General features: G+C 43.2%; 1 protein-coding gene across 4 annotated transcripts in view; it reads right to left on the minus strand.

Annotated features, from left to right (window-relative positions):
* NKD1 (naked cuticle homolog 1) overlaps window positions 1-14129 on the minus strand; it is a 110174-nt gene extending 96045 nt beyond the window's left edge. For 2 of the 4 annotated variants that reach the window (XM_015292399.4, XM_414094.8), the window contains exons 1-3: window positions 13870-14129; window positions 13697-13729; window positions 13338-13498 (exon numbers count right to left, since the gene is read on the minus strand). In XM_015292399.4, coding sequence (XP_015147885.1) covers window positions 13338-13498; window positions 13697-13729; window positions 13870-13894 — 219 coding nt within the window. In that variant the 5' untranslated portion in view covers window positions 13895-14129. Of the gene's footprint in view, window positions 1-13337; window positions 13499-13696 lie in introns of all 4 variants that reach the window. The other 2 variants (XM_046899710.1, XM_025154270.3) reach the window with 2 other exon arrangements.
* Between the last annotated feature and the right edge of the window lie 665 nt (window positions 14130-14794).

Here is a 14794-nt window from a genome sequence, read left to right on the forward strand (position 1 = left end):
TACCCTCCCCCCTTAACTACATCAAAGATTCACGTGAAGCCTAGATTCCTTTGTTTACCAGGTCCTGTTACCAAATGAACCCTAACTCTGTCCTTTAACAAGTCTGTGTACACAAGCTGAAGAAGTGCTAAATTCTCTGCTACTGGCTTGGTTCAGCTACGTTGGTTTTGCATCTCCTCTAACTAGCCCTCCCTCACCTTCTCCTGTAAGTCTGAAAGAATTGCTCTTTGCTCATTCCTATTTGTAATATTTATCGTGACAAAGGATCATAAGAGATTGAAGGCTCAGAAAACACCGTGCTGTGTGCCTTGCATACAATGTGTTTTCTCTTACACTAGAAAAAGGCTTACATGACATATCGTTTATATATATATATATATACACATATATACATACATACACACACACACACATATATACATATATATATCTCTACGGATAAAAGTAGGCAAAAAAATTTTAATATCATAAGGTGGCAAGGAAAACAAAAGGAAAAACCCTAATGAATAGTTTTTTTTTTTCTTAAGAATAAAAACAACCTATGCTTAACACAAAGTCCTTCATGAGTTCTTTCCATACTTTCAACAACAAGAATTAAACATTCTGCTGACACTACCGAGAAAGACATCCAAGATGGCTCCCTTTAGAATGCAAAGTGGCACAAAGTCCACGTAGTCTTTCTCCTTGATTTAATGATAAAGACAAATCTGGGGGCTGATCATCAACAAAGGCAACCAAATAAAAAGGGAAAACGATATATTACAGTTATCTCCCAAAAAATCCTCCTCAGGAATTATTTAATACTAACAAGAGATTCTTGGATTAATTCTGTCTCTAATATTGCTATTAATTTTCAATACTACCAGATTCCATTGACTCAAATCACAGAGGAACTCCATAAGTATCTACAATCATCAGTCAAACAAGGAACCTTTTCAGCTCTTTGCCTTTATAATCATAAGGTATAAACTCTCAACTTTCATACAGAGATATTTTTAAAATGAAGAGAGCATTTCCCAGAATAATGATGCTCTAATACCAAACAGCAGCTTGGTTATTTTGTGTTAAGAAACCAAAGCCCTTCTTACACAATTTCAAAGCAGCAGCTGTGACTTTGAAACTAAGAATTCACCCTGGCCAACTGCTTCAAAACTAGCCAAAATAAACGTGGTTGGATGGTTTCTGTCGATAGACATGGGATGGCAGGGTAGCACAGATTGTTTGCTCTTAGGGATTCAGGTCCTAGAGATCGATGAGTGCTCCAGGATCTTGTCCAGATGACAACTTTGAGACCAAGCTGCATCTGAAATGTGGATTAACAATTAAGTGCTATATTGTGGCACCATTACTCTGGAGTGAAACCTCATTGCACAGCTGAAATATATTGACCACAGTGTGCCACGCACAGTAAGATGCTTTATTTCCATAACAGATGATCCTTTTCTATCATTCATCACACAGAAAGTATTATGGTCTGACTTGTAAAGTATTCCTTTTCTTTTACGAAAGGGGTTGGGTTTGTTTGTTTGCTTGTTTTATGAACTCAGAAGCACGCATAGTGGTAATAACAGTAAACTAAAAACTGATGACATGAAAACGTCATGCTAGACCACTTTTCTAGCCTCGATGAATGCAAAAACACTGGAGAAAACAGCGCTCACCAATGGAAGAATACAACATCTTCCGAGATCCACATGCATCCACAATGCACCTCAGGAGATATTTCAGGGTCTAAACTTGCTCCCAGAGTTCACGGGCTTCAACAGTGAAAGGGTTTGGTCCATAAAGACTCAATCACATCTAACTCAACATTAAATAAAAAGCACGTTCTGTTTTTTTTACTAACCTGAAAACAATCTCCTTCAGAAAACTACACTACAACGTACTAAAGAAGAAAAAGAAACCCTTAATATTTAAAAGCATTCATACGTGCCCAAGAGAAGACCGAACCAGACAAGAGAGACCACTGAGATGCATCCTAGGTCCTTTCCCCCGCTGCTCCTTGGTGCCCTGCCTTCCCCCACCCCCCACAGGGCACACTGAGCTCCAGCTCCGGCACTGAGGGGCAGCTGCCGTTCCCTCAGGGCCCACACCCCCACCTGCAGGGAAAGGCCCCAGGATGGCAGCCCTCAGAAGGCTGCTGCAGGTTTATTTCTTGCTGCTTCTTTAGCTATAAATTACTCCCCCTTTTGATGTCTATTCTTGCTTTTAAGAAGAAACAAAAACACACAGACGCAGAAGAACAACCCACTTGTCAGGTTCAGATGAAAACTGCCCACACGACCAGTTTGTGTTTACAAGCTTAAGAGCCAGTTTCATTTGAACGCAGGTCAATGCCGCTTTAAGAAAACATCGCATACCAAAAAAATCACACATGGTTAGAACACATCACGAGCAGAGAGGGATTGTGGACTCAGCCTGTGAGGCACTGAGCCAGCCCGAGGAGCCCTTTGAAGTTAGAAAAACATCCTCTGGTCAGAGCACATTTGTGAAGCCGTGGGACAGGCGCTTTAAACAACATTCGCTTGAGATCACCTGCGGTGTGCCAGGGGATCGGCGCCTGTGCAACTTCAGCAGCGTAACCCTTTGCAGCCCGCAGTCAGTCCCCCCTCCGGCTCGGTCCCATTCAACTGCACTCACGCAGCCCAGTGACCGCACGGCAAAGCCCGCAGCGCTGCGGGACCCCGGCGGCTTCCCAAGGCCTGTGCTGTCAGACCCAGCACCGGCAGCAGGCCGTGCTGCCACAGCTCCTGCCCCACATCCCCGGCCCAGCAGGGCTCACAGCGCAGCCTCTGCCCACGTTCCAGCTGAAGGCAGAAGCGCTTACCCATTCCTGACACCGCTTGATACTGAAACTGATACCGGCTAACAGCAATTCAGAGGGACCAAAGGCATGTCTGCTGGGCTGGGGAAGGAGGAAGCCTCACCCTGTCCTTGGGTAGGGCTCCTGCTGATAACAGGAGACGCTCTGACTGTACAGCAGGGCAAGACGCAAGACTCTCTCCTCACTTAAAACATATCCCTAGAGGCGTGACATGCATATTTTTCTTGTCTAACTGTTCTGTTCTTCTGTGTTTTACGAGCTTTCCTATTTTTGAGCAGCATTTCTTTACCCACTGCACGGGATCCTACAGTGGTTGGTGCTGCTGTCAGAAAGGCCCCTGAGGGGGTCAGATAACTGCAGTAGCGATGGTAAGGGACCTCGCAGCCTGCCTGCACAGGACATCGCCATTACCCATTACTCATTCATTGGCAAATCTAGGGGACTTCTTATTGCTGCATCTTCAGATCCTGCCTTTCAGAATGTAGAAAATCAGCAGAGGCCACAGATTAGTTTGCCACAGGATAAGTTTGGTTCAGCAGAGGTGTGTTTAAACACCAAACTATGTTCACACGCCAGCAACGCTTGTATAGCACAGTGTAGCCAGTCCCTTCTGGGTAACTGCACGTTAAAGGACACAGAGCAACTTTGGCTTGCCTTACTTACAGCTCTCATCACACGGTTTTCAAAAAACAAAATCCATTCAGATTTTTTTTTATAATTACATCAAAAAAAAACACCACCACCACGACAACCAACCAACCACAACCAGTTACAGCAGCACATCTGAAAAAGAGTGCCGCATGAAGGCCAGTGACCAAACCGAAATCTATGTAGTATCAACAAATGTAGAATTCCCTTCCCAAATACTGATGTAACAGGGGGAAGGAGGAGAAAAAGGCCACGACACCGTGTCTTAATCCAATAATGGCTGCCTTTCAAGGAGAAGCCTTGTAGGAAAGCTACGGTTGCAACCCAACTCATCACTGCAAGTCAGTTCACACAGATTTTTGTAGGCCTTCTACTGGACTATATGGACTATTAAAACTTTGTATAAGCTATTAAAAACAGGCTTAGAGTTGAAAAACTTAGAACGAAACCATGGTGTAGTTACAAACCACCTGTGTACTGTACCAAATTAACCTAATTAGATAAAGAACGCCTTCACACAATAAAGATGTACTATTTTAATGGGCATTAAGCAGTGCTCTGGAAACAGTATCTCAAAATAGAGTTTTTAAAACCTATCTGCAAAATTACACTGCTAATTACAAGTAGGAATTTAAGTGGCAATACAGTGGTGAAAAACCTTTTGCAAACCTATCATAAAATGATCAGCTAAATTGTATCTGCAGGGGAAAATACATTACCATTCCACTAGCAACAGGAGAGAGACAATCAGTCTCACCACTTGCGCCTTCTCTGCTCTTCCACAGATGTGGCAATGAACGCAGTTCAAAACCACTGAAAGCAATGAGAAGTTTCCCACCTATTAAAGCATGGCTTTCACATCAAAACCCAAACGCTCCGAGAAATACCGCAGAAGTTTTCAAGATGATCTAAACAGACCTACCCAACTGCACTGAGTTACATTTCTTCTAAAGGAATGTTTGTATTTATAGTATTCTGAAAAACTTCTTTTACATACGTATCCACATCAGCACATCAGGAACAAGACCTTGCACATAAGCTTTGCCTAAATAAAAATAGCTTTAGCTGAGATAACCTGTGAAGTTTATCCTCAAAATAAAATTAAATATTCAGGATGGCTAACTGAGGCACAGTTTTTTCCATGGGAAAATATCAAAGTATTATTTATTTTTCTGTAAGTACTTGCTTTGAAAAGCCTTTCCTCCCCACCTGGGCTTCGGCTAAAAGCCACAATCTACATTTAAACAGCGTGTATGCTTTAGAAAACTATCAACCTTTTTTCTTTTTTTTTTTTCCCTCCTCCTTTTTTTTTTTTTTTTAAAGCATATAAAATTATTTGATCCACTTTTCATATAGAAAGTCTAGGGCTGACCATAAAGAAATAGGCAGGCTCCCAGTATAAACTTACCAGGATTACATCAAAGACCTTCCTCCAGGATCAGACGATTGATTTCTTCAATGCTTTTTAGAATTTCTTCCAGGATATTTTGGGTTATTGCCTTAGACCTTGCTCAGCTGGAATGACAGATATTCTGTTTGCTAGACTATGATGTTCTCTCTTTATAGACGAATGAGTGTCTGTAGTCTATACACACGTACACTATGTGAACAGAGAGAGACTTGGAAAGTTCACAAGCAAAATTATTATTTATTGTTTCAGAAAGAGTGGTTTAACACTGATACAGGCTTAACCGCAGCATCTTACGCACTACAGAGACTGCTTGTTACTCAGCAGCTCAAGACTGGGGCACTCTATGCTCTGAGAAAATTCCTGCTCCCCAAAACAGGCATTTGTTCTTTCTATCTACTTAACACACACAACTTAGGTAAAGAAGGTAAGAGCTGTAAAGCTATCTCTTATAATTCTGAGGAGGTTAGTTTCAAAAGATTTGTAAGATAGGACAACAGGAAGCAGCTTAGCCCTTATCAGTATCAAATCTTTGGGGAATCAGCAAGAAAACTCTCTCTGAGGGCAGTGTGACACATTACCCACCATTCTCCTTCCTCCCCCAAGACAAACCTGTCACCTCTGCACCATTCATCATTTGCAACAGAGCACGTATCAAAAGATCCAAGGCTGCTCCCAAATCCCATTTCTCCTGCAAGACAGTACTTTGTTCTGTCACTTCCCTACTGAGTCTATCCCCTTATTTTATGCCTCACAGCATGTGTGGCTGCACCCCAAGATCAAACACCCATGCATGATTTTCTTTCACAGATCTTGAATCACAATGTTATACTTTAATAGGAGCCTCAACGTACTTAATCCTTTTAAAGCTGCCACAGTAATGCCCCCAAATGCATTAAATTCCACCCTACTCACAAAACACAAAGTATTTCTCTGGATGGACAGTGCAGAGAATGTTCTGACTACATGCCAATCCACCTCTGAGCTAAAGTTACACTGCCAGCATTTGTTAGTCTGAAGCCCAAGGATACAGGGCTGAAAAATCAAGGCACATTAAAAGCTCTCTACTACAATTTTTGCTCAAAACATTACTGATCTCTTCCCTCATTTTAGGAGAAGGTCTCACATTCTCAGACACCAGTAACACCCAGCCTGCATTTAAATCCACATTCCATTACAACCAAACTCAAGACTGGTAGATGACACCTTGAAGGTATATAAGCAGGATACCCTTTCACCCTCAGACGGATGAATTTCAGAGTCCCACCGAATTTTCAGACCAAGAAGGGATATCAAAGAACATCGAGCTTTCAGAGCTCAGAGAAAAAGCAGAAAAGCTGCTTCCTTGAGGAGTTGTGTCAATCAACAGTTTCAGATTTAAGCAGCAATTCTTTTGCATGGACTTTTGGCAAAAACCTTGCCAAATCTTGTCAACACCTTATAAACAGCAAAAACCCTGAATCAGGGAAGAGGAGGCGTTTCCTTAGCCCTGCTCAGTAGTCACATTGGATCCTTTAGATGCATTTCTACTAGCCTCTTACTGACCACTGAGGAGCTCTTGGACACAGATATAACATGTCAGCCTCCCTGACGTGGTCTTCACAGGAGCAGAAGTATTTACTCCAGCAGAAGTTTTAATAGCCTAAAACAATAGGGATGTTTGTCGTGCTGTAATAGACAGTAGGCCACACCATCCAAACAAGATCAGTGAAACTCAGCTTCACAGCTGTTACAGGACCTCTCCAGCACTGCATCATTCCCTTCCCCAAACATTTTGATCCTATATGACTAAGACAGAATTATTTCTCATTATTTCTCACAGGCCCATCAGGTCATGTAAGAAACACACAGGCAGGTATTAGGGAACGTGCCTGGACACTTAGCTGCAGATATAAGCCTCTTTGAATGTCAAGTCCCATGCAAAGCCAATGGACCAATTCTTATTAAACAATGGGTATCGGCTTATGTGACTGTAGTCTGTTTGTAAGATGGGATTTTCCTGCTTAAAGAGCTACACAAGACTTTCCAGCGTGAAAAAGTCTCACACATTCAGAAGTGTTATTTCTGTTCAGCAAATTACGGGATAAGAGATTTGCCCTATCACCGTGGCATCAATAAAATCACAAGTTTACAAACAGCAGATACAACATACAGCCATACACCTGGAAGAGAATGGAGGACAGCAGCAGCTGAACACATACAAGCCCTTTCCCCACTTCGGTTATGCAGTAGTGATAATATCCAGTCCAGCACAGCCTTTTCACCACTCCTAATGCCCCTGGCGTTCCACCACTGCAAGATAGCTGTCATGAGATATTCCAACACAAACATGCTTCGCTCAGAAATCAGACACAATGAAGATTTTGCATTTGGGACCTGGTTAATGACTCTTGAATGGAGTACAGTCCAGCTCAATCTCCCATAGCAGTAGTTACTCTACAGGAATAAATACAAGCTTAGTTCTGCTGCCAGTGTTGGCAGATATGACTAAATAAATTCACGGGGAAAAGTCTGCTTGACCATTTCTTCCCATTAATTTTTGAACTAAACCTATACCTCATTTTCCATGGACGATATTTATAGATATCACATAGTCTGAAAACTCCCGTCTGACTCCTCAGAGCAGTACATTAACAAACTAGAAAAGGGCTTCGGTACCAACAAGTACTCCAAGTTTTGTACACATTTTGACATCTAGCATTTACTTTGCAATTATGCTATGATACCGACAGTCACAAAGCAAAATTCATCCAGGAGGATTTCCATAAAGGCCAACATCTGCAGCAGGGGAAAGAATGTTCCATTTTGATTTAAATACAATCACTGAACAATTATCTTCCCAACTTCGGAAAAAGCTAACTTTTACAAAGTTTCAATACTCAAGAGACTTCTCTTTTGTCTGTTCCTAAGCCAACGCAAAAGGAGCCATAAAAGTCAACTAAGATGTTCTTCTGAAGGGTGCCTACAAATATCCTCTCACAGAGCTCCTCCTGGGTTTTATTACAGAACTCACAAAACTTATTGAAAAACCTTATGTTAATGAATGCTGCTGTAAAGAACATTCCCATATGTCAACAATCGTGCTACAAATTTCCCATTCTCGTTATAAGTAAACTTATACTATAAAGTCTGGATTAAATTATTTACATTTAAGTCATTAAATAATATATCATTGTTACTTTTTATCCTAATTTACAGAGAATTTACTCCCCAACAAAGGTCCTCCCATTCAGAGGGATTCAAGTTCCATTAAACCAGGAGGGACCATCAGCAGGCCAAGAGACAGCCATCTTGCATCCCTTAGGTGAGGACCTCACCCAGCTACTAGATAAAGCTGCTTTAATGAGATGGTTTGCAGAAGCTTCACGAGTTATTCAGCTTCCCAACCAACATCTCCAATTACAAATGCACCATGTTAAATCCAAAATATCTATAAAACAAGCCCCGATGAAATACACTGTCTTCCATGCACTTCCTCCATATGGCTCAAGCAAAGTCAACTTTTAATTTCATAACACAAAATATTTAATTTATGCTTTTCTTCATATGTCAATTTAACCTCCGGCACATAACTCTGAAACCACGTAAGGATGTCTAACACTTTCCATACGGCAACTGAATTGTGGCTTTTAATTGCACCAACTGGTATCATTCAAGGATAATTCCCTTGGAATCCAGCTTTCTGCTATAATATTGGCCAATTCACTAATCTCATCACTATGGCACTAATACTTTCAGAGCTGTCAAGATAGACTACGTGCACCACTAATTAAATTATCTGGGTTTGTTGGCACCAAATTATAGCACTAAATAAGATTCTGCCTCTCTCACTTCCAATAGCAAGTTTGGCAATTTTATTTTAAATGCCATACACAAAACATTTTATCTATCAAAATATTTTTTCAGTCATACAAATACATATCCTGGCTGAGTCTGTTGTTTCTTCTACACCTCTCAGTCCATACAAGTAATTATTTATACGATACTGCCATTAAGGTACTTGAAAATGTTTCAGTTTAAAAGATCACCTCAAGCAGTCACACAGGATAGCACCTTAGGAAATTTGTAGTTGATCTTATTACCATATCAGCAAGAAGAGAGTCCTTCAAATGTCATTCTATCCATAAAATGACCCCAAAAGCAGTGCTACAATTAACTCTTCCGCTTCAGTGGCCTTTAAGGCATAGTTTATACAGGCCACTAAAACGTCTCGTTTCTGTTTATTATTTTCATTTTGGATGCATACTCTTTCCAGCTGTGCCTCTCATCAGGCTATGCATTTTTACATACACAAACATATACTATTTAACAGTGGGGAATTAGGAAGGACTTTCTTTTTAATTCATGAAGGACCACGCAAGAAGAACAGTGAAGTTGAGACAGGCCTCGAGTCCCCTGTTAGCCATGCAAGGAATGCCCATTAATGTCAGTGGCTGTTAAAGGCATAGAACAAATGGAGAACATGCCCCAACTGAGAAACAGTGACGTGCCTCAGCATTTCCCAATGCATCAATCCCAGACCAGATACTCAACTCTAATTACTGTCAATTAAGTTAGAAGATGAGGATCACTAGCACCAAACAGTCCTTTACAGCAGAAGTGGTAAGCCAAAGGCTTTCCTATTTCACCTGAAATTATTACTTCCTACTTGGCTCACTGAGAGCTAGTTTGAAATTTAATTAAAAATGAGATTTTTTTTTTCCAGTCCCAAATACTGATCTCAATGAGATGCACAACCAAGAAACTGAAAAATTTCATATGGCTTTGAAGATAAAAATAAATTGAACTAAGCAATGTCATATTTAACATTTTCCCCTCTAGCACAGAGCTACTTCTCAGTTAAATAAATAAATACATGTATATTTGCAAACAATGTTGATCTCCAAAAATGGTTTGCAAAAATAAACATGCTGAATAAATTTAAACTTAAGAATTATACAGGATAATCCACAGTGTCAGGAAACCTCTCAATCTCTAGGCACAAGTTAACTCATTCATAAAGCAGCAAAAGAAGCGTATTCACTTGCTCTAACAGATTTACAACCCCAGTGGTTTCAATTAGCTTTGAAAATAGAATATGACTCTTTTCATGGATGCAACAAAATTCCTCGTTAACTCTCCATGATGCAGAAGGAGAGGGGTGCGGCCCAGCCCTCAGCCTCCTCAGTAATTAAAACACTTAGAGCAGAGCAGCCCCTGCTGGGCGGGTGGCAATGGCTTAATGAGATCAGAGCTCATAGTCCAGAACAGAAAGTTGTTTACACATCAGAAGTGCGCGTGCTAAATACACTCCCCCTCCCTTGATTCATGCCTTCACCCAACAATTTACCACTATGAGATCAATCTCAGATGACAGATGCAGTTTGCAATAGCTGGACACTGATTACTCATATCCCACTGAATTTGTGCTGGGGAGAAATATATCAGAGGGAAGTCTTCTCCAACCAAGAGAACTCAAACCTTCAGTTCAGGAAGGTAACAGGTACTGCATGCTGAAGCCCCTACTTGTGTCAAACCCTCTGTGACCAAACTGACAAAGACTCACCCTCCACAAATATTTCACGAGAGCCTTCCATGCAAATTAAATCAGTCTAGAGAGGAACACAAATGAAATTTTATTGCTTTCCTATGTTAGTCATTCATTCCTCTTGTAAAAGGCCACATGGATATTCCTGTACTTCAGTGTCATCTCCTCTGGATGACAACTTTAAGTGAAACAATTCAGTGTCTCTGTTCTTGAGGAAACCAGCCTTTCAACTCCAACCAGCACAGAATTTTTGGCCTATATGGGCTAACATAACTGAAATTTCACTACCATATTCAAGCTCTACTCAAAATGATCCAAATCATCAGTTTCAGACACAGAAGCAACTCAGCATTGTTTCCACCAACAGCTCTTTGAAGTAGGTTGGATTCCACCAAACAGGTGAAACACGAAACCTTCAACAGGAGTCTGATTAAGGACTCCTAAAAGGAAAATTATTCCTAGGACTACTGTTGGTTTTCTTGCTTTTGTTTGTTTGTTGTTTAAACTCAAGTTAATGTTTCTCTGGATGCAGATATTTTCATCAGAGTTTGATCTAATTCTTCCTGCCATAAATCACAGAAGCAGCAACTAAGACCTATTTCAGGGGAAAGAAGTTTTAATGAGAAACCAAGTTTTCCAGTCATGACAACGGAGCTGTTCCATTCCACAGAGTCTCACAAGCTAAATGGACGTTTTAAGAGGAGTTCTGAAGCAGTAAGCAGAAGAGCCCTTGGCTGATTCAAACGCAACTATACTACGTTACTGGGGGAAACACACAATCCCATTAGTAGAAGTGACTAATAGCCTTCCTACACCTAGAGGTGAACGAAGAACCAAGAAGTCAGGCAACAATCCACTTTGAATCTTGGTATAATTATATAAGAGATCAAAGACATCTTAGAAGAGAAACAGTTGTGCAGTCTCATTTATGGAGTCAATAGCTCCATAATCCTTGTCAAAGACTGTACATATGGCACATCTGTTTCCAATGTAGGATTAGAAATGCATCCTTCCATATTACCGAAAGTTCATATTTTAAAGGAACTTCAGTGAAGCTGTCATAGTGTGGCTCTGATAGGATGACAAATGAACTAAATCAATTAGCAGGCCATATATGCATACAGATACCATCAAATATATTAGGCAATAAATTGCCAATATTTTCAAACATCCTGAAACAGCTTTATCAGGAAGACAGTAAAAAGCCTCATGGGTACAGAGCTTTTAAATATCTTTAAACCTATTTGCAGTTTTATAATGTAGTAAAAAGTACAGGCTAATTCTTAGTTAATGGCCTGCTAATTGCTGAGCTATCCTGAGCATACCTCACCATACTCTGTTCTACTGTCATTCCAGCTGAGCAGACTTCACAGAACTGAAGTTTCCTAAATGACAAAGTATTATCAAAGATATTCTTCTTCCAGAAAGCAAACTACCCTCATGAAATGCATTCTCTTTCACAAAGCTGAAGTCAGCAATTTTGACATTTATATTTTAAAACCGTGTTTACTTTGGTGAGTTAAACTTTCTTTCCTAGAAAAATGTGTGTGTGAGTGCAAGAACACGCATCTGGAAAACCTGTCTTTCAAAAATGAGGATAATGAAAGATAACTTAAAAGCACATTTTAACTCTTTGCAGCTGTATCATACGTGTATGTACCATTACTAATGGCGACATACTGCCTCCAAGTAAAATACTATGGAAGTCACTACAACCAAAGACACCTGCAAGGTGAACACCAAGCAAAGCGATCAAGTTCATCATTTACAAGCACATATATCATATCCTACCCTCCTCACCTCACTTCCAGTGATTCCCAAACAATTCAACCTCCTCTATATACAATACAGAAGAAATCTAAAGAGTCATTAGCTTTTTCCACTCTACACAGTGTCTATGCAATTCAAGACCACACCTAACATGAAGTACGCTTCATCTCTTCTCCAGTTCATGAGTTATTTCCGCCCCCCTTCCCCTCCTCCCCCAAGAAAGAAGAAATGCAGACTTCTGACAATAAAACTAGTGGCTAACAATGCGGTGAGTCTGCTGGAGGTCTGGTGGCCCTGCTCTGCTTGTGCTCTCAAAGCCACATTCCTTGCTGAGAAGCACAGATTCTAATCTCCCCATCTCTCAGGTTACTTTTCCATTGATGCATGTTTCAGTGTTTGATCCAGATCTCGTGGAAGTCAATGGGAGTCTTTCAGTAAACATCAATAAACTCTGGATCATACCTTGAAACACTATGAGGACCATATCTGAGCACAACCGCCTTTGTTCATCCGATCATCTTCCATCACGCCTTTTTGTTTAAAGGGACAACATTTAGGAGGGGGAGGAAAAAGCAACAAACAAAAAGATGAACAAATAGCTTAAACATTTCCTCCAGCGCAGCTTTACATGAGAGAACTGGAGGAAAGAGAAAGGATGGAAAACGACCAGCGTGTGGTAACAGCCAGGACAAGTGACGTGTGCCCCACACCAACAACACAGAGCAAGTAAATAACCATAAACTCGTAGGGAACTTCTCCTTTCCTGAACTGCTCTGCCAAAACGCGACAAACTTGTGCGCCAGTCGGGGTACACCAACTTGCACACACTGGGCGCTGGGTTCCCTCCAGCGATTCTCTGTTCATTCCCACTTGTGATGGGTTTTGTTCCAACCGTGCCGCCCAGACACTGGCAGTCAGGTCCCCCTCTACTCCCCGGCTTTTGTACCAGCACCAAGTTTGCTCCGCAGCTCCCAACTTCATCAAAGGACAGATGGAAACCACCCACGAGGCAGCCCCTGGAGCAGCACTGTGGCAAAGCAACCCCTGCGTTTGCACAACCGGCCCTCGGGAAGGAGAGAGAGAGAGATGGAGAAAGAGCTTTTGGTTTCCCCTGTTTCAGAAAGAAGAAAGGAGGGGGCGCAGCTAGGAAGCTGACATACCCTGCCGCTGGAGAGCCCGCAAGCAGCCCGGTGCTGGCAGCCTTGGAGTCCCGAGCTGCTGCCTCCGCTGCTGCTGCCGCTGCCCCCGGAGTATTTCTGCTTCACCATCCAGTCCTCCAGCCCTTTGCGAGCCAGAGAGGCGTTCACCGCAAAACTATCACCTAGAAAAGAGGAGACAATGCCGCCGCTGAGCCGCCCGCACAGCCCGGCCGGCCCCGGGCAGCCCGCAGCGGGAGCGGAACCGGAGCGGGCGGGCAGAGCGCGGCGGAAAGTTGGGGAGAGGGCAGCGGCCGGGGACAGCCGCGGGGACGGGCATTGCGAGGCGGTCGAAGTTACTAGCAGCAAGCAGCCATCCCTACCTTCCGGACTTTCTCTGGGTTTACAAACGGCAGCTAGGCAGATCCAGAGGAAAGTGTGTGAGGGAAATAATAAAGGAAGATCGTTAGACACCGGTATAAAATCACAGCAACAAACCAAGTACAACCCGAATAAGGGGAAAGGGCTGAGGAAGTAGCAAGTCAAAGGAACTAACCATGCTTCGAGTGAAGTTTCCCCATTTCTCTGCATTGATCTGCAATTACGATTCATTTGACTGCTTTCGGTAGGGTCAGGTGCTGTTGTCGTTCTTATTTTTGTAGCCGTATAAAATCCCAGCGTGTTTAGAAATCCATGTGCTCCGCTTCTCCCCGCTAAAGCACGAGCAAGAGCGAATCTCAGCTCCCTCCCGCAGCACGGTCCGGCGTCCCCCTCTCAGCTCCAGCCTTCCTCCTCTCTCCTCTCTTTCCCAAAGACAGAGGCGGTTACAAAAGACCTTACTTCACCCACCGGGGAACATGATTGACACCTCATTGAGATTAGACCACTTGCAGGCAGCCTCCGCCTTCCCATTGGGCCGCGGCGGCACATGAAAGGGACGAGAGAGCCTTTTGGAGGCTCCCAAAAAAAAAAAAAAAAAAAAAAAAAAAGAGGAAAGGGGGGGGGGGGAGAAAGGAGCAGCCGGGCGCGTTTCACTTCCAGCCAGCCATACAGGCGGCGGGGTCGGTCCGCCCCGCTCCCCGCGCAGCCCCCGGGCACGCAGCGCTGCGCCCCGAGCCCCGCCGCCAGCGGGCCCGGCCCGGCCGGCAGCGCCGCCCCCCGTCGGTTGCGGGCAGCCCCGGCCGCTCCCCGCCGGCAGCAGCGCCCGGGCACGGCCGCGGGGTCGGGTTGTCCCCTCGCTTACCGAGCGCCGGGCGGAGGGAGCCGGGCACGGCCCTCGTGCTGGGATCGCGGCGCCCGGCAGCACCCCCGGGACTCGGGTGCGGGATTCCTGTCCCCGCTTGGCGGGAGCTCGGCTACGGAGAAAGCCAGCGCGTCTGGAAAAGCAGTTACTTTATTGACTTGGTCCTGCGAACTGTTTTCCACAGACATCTTTGCTCGCGGAAGCGATCCGGCTGAAGTCTCTCGTCATGCCAAAAGGC

The sequence above is a fragment of the Gallus gallus genome, chromosome 11, assembly GCF_016699485.2.
Source record: "Gallus gallus isolate bGalGal1 chromosome 11, bGalGal1.mat.broiler.GRCg7b, whole genome shotgun sequence".
NCBI lineage: Eukaryota > Metazoa > Chordata > Aves > Galliformes > Phasianidae > Gallus > Gallus gallus.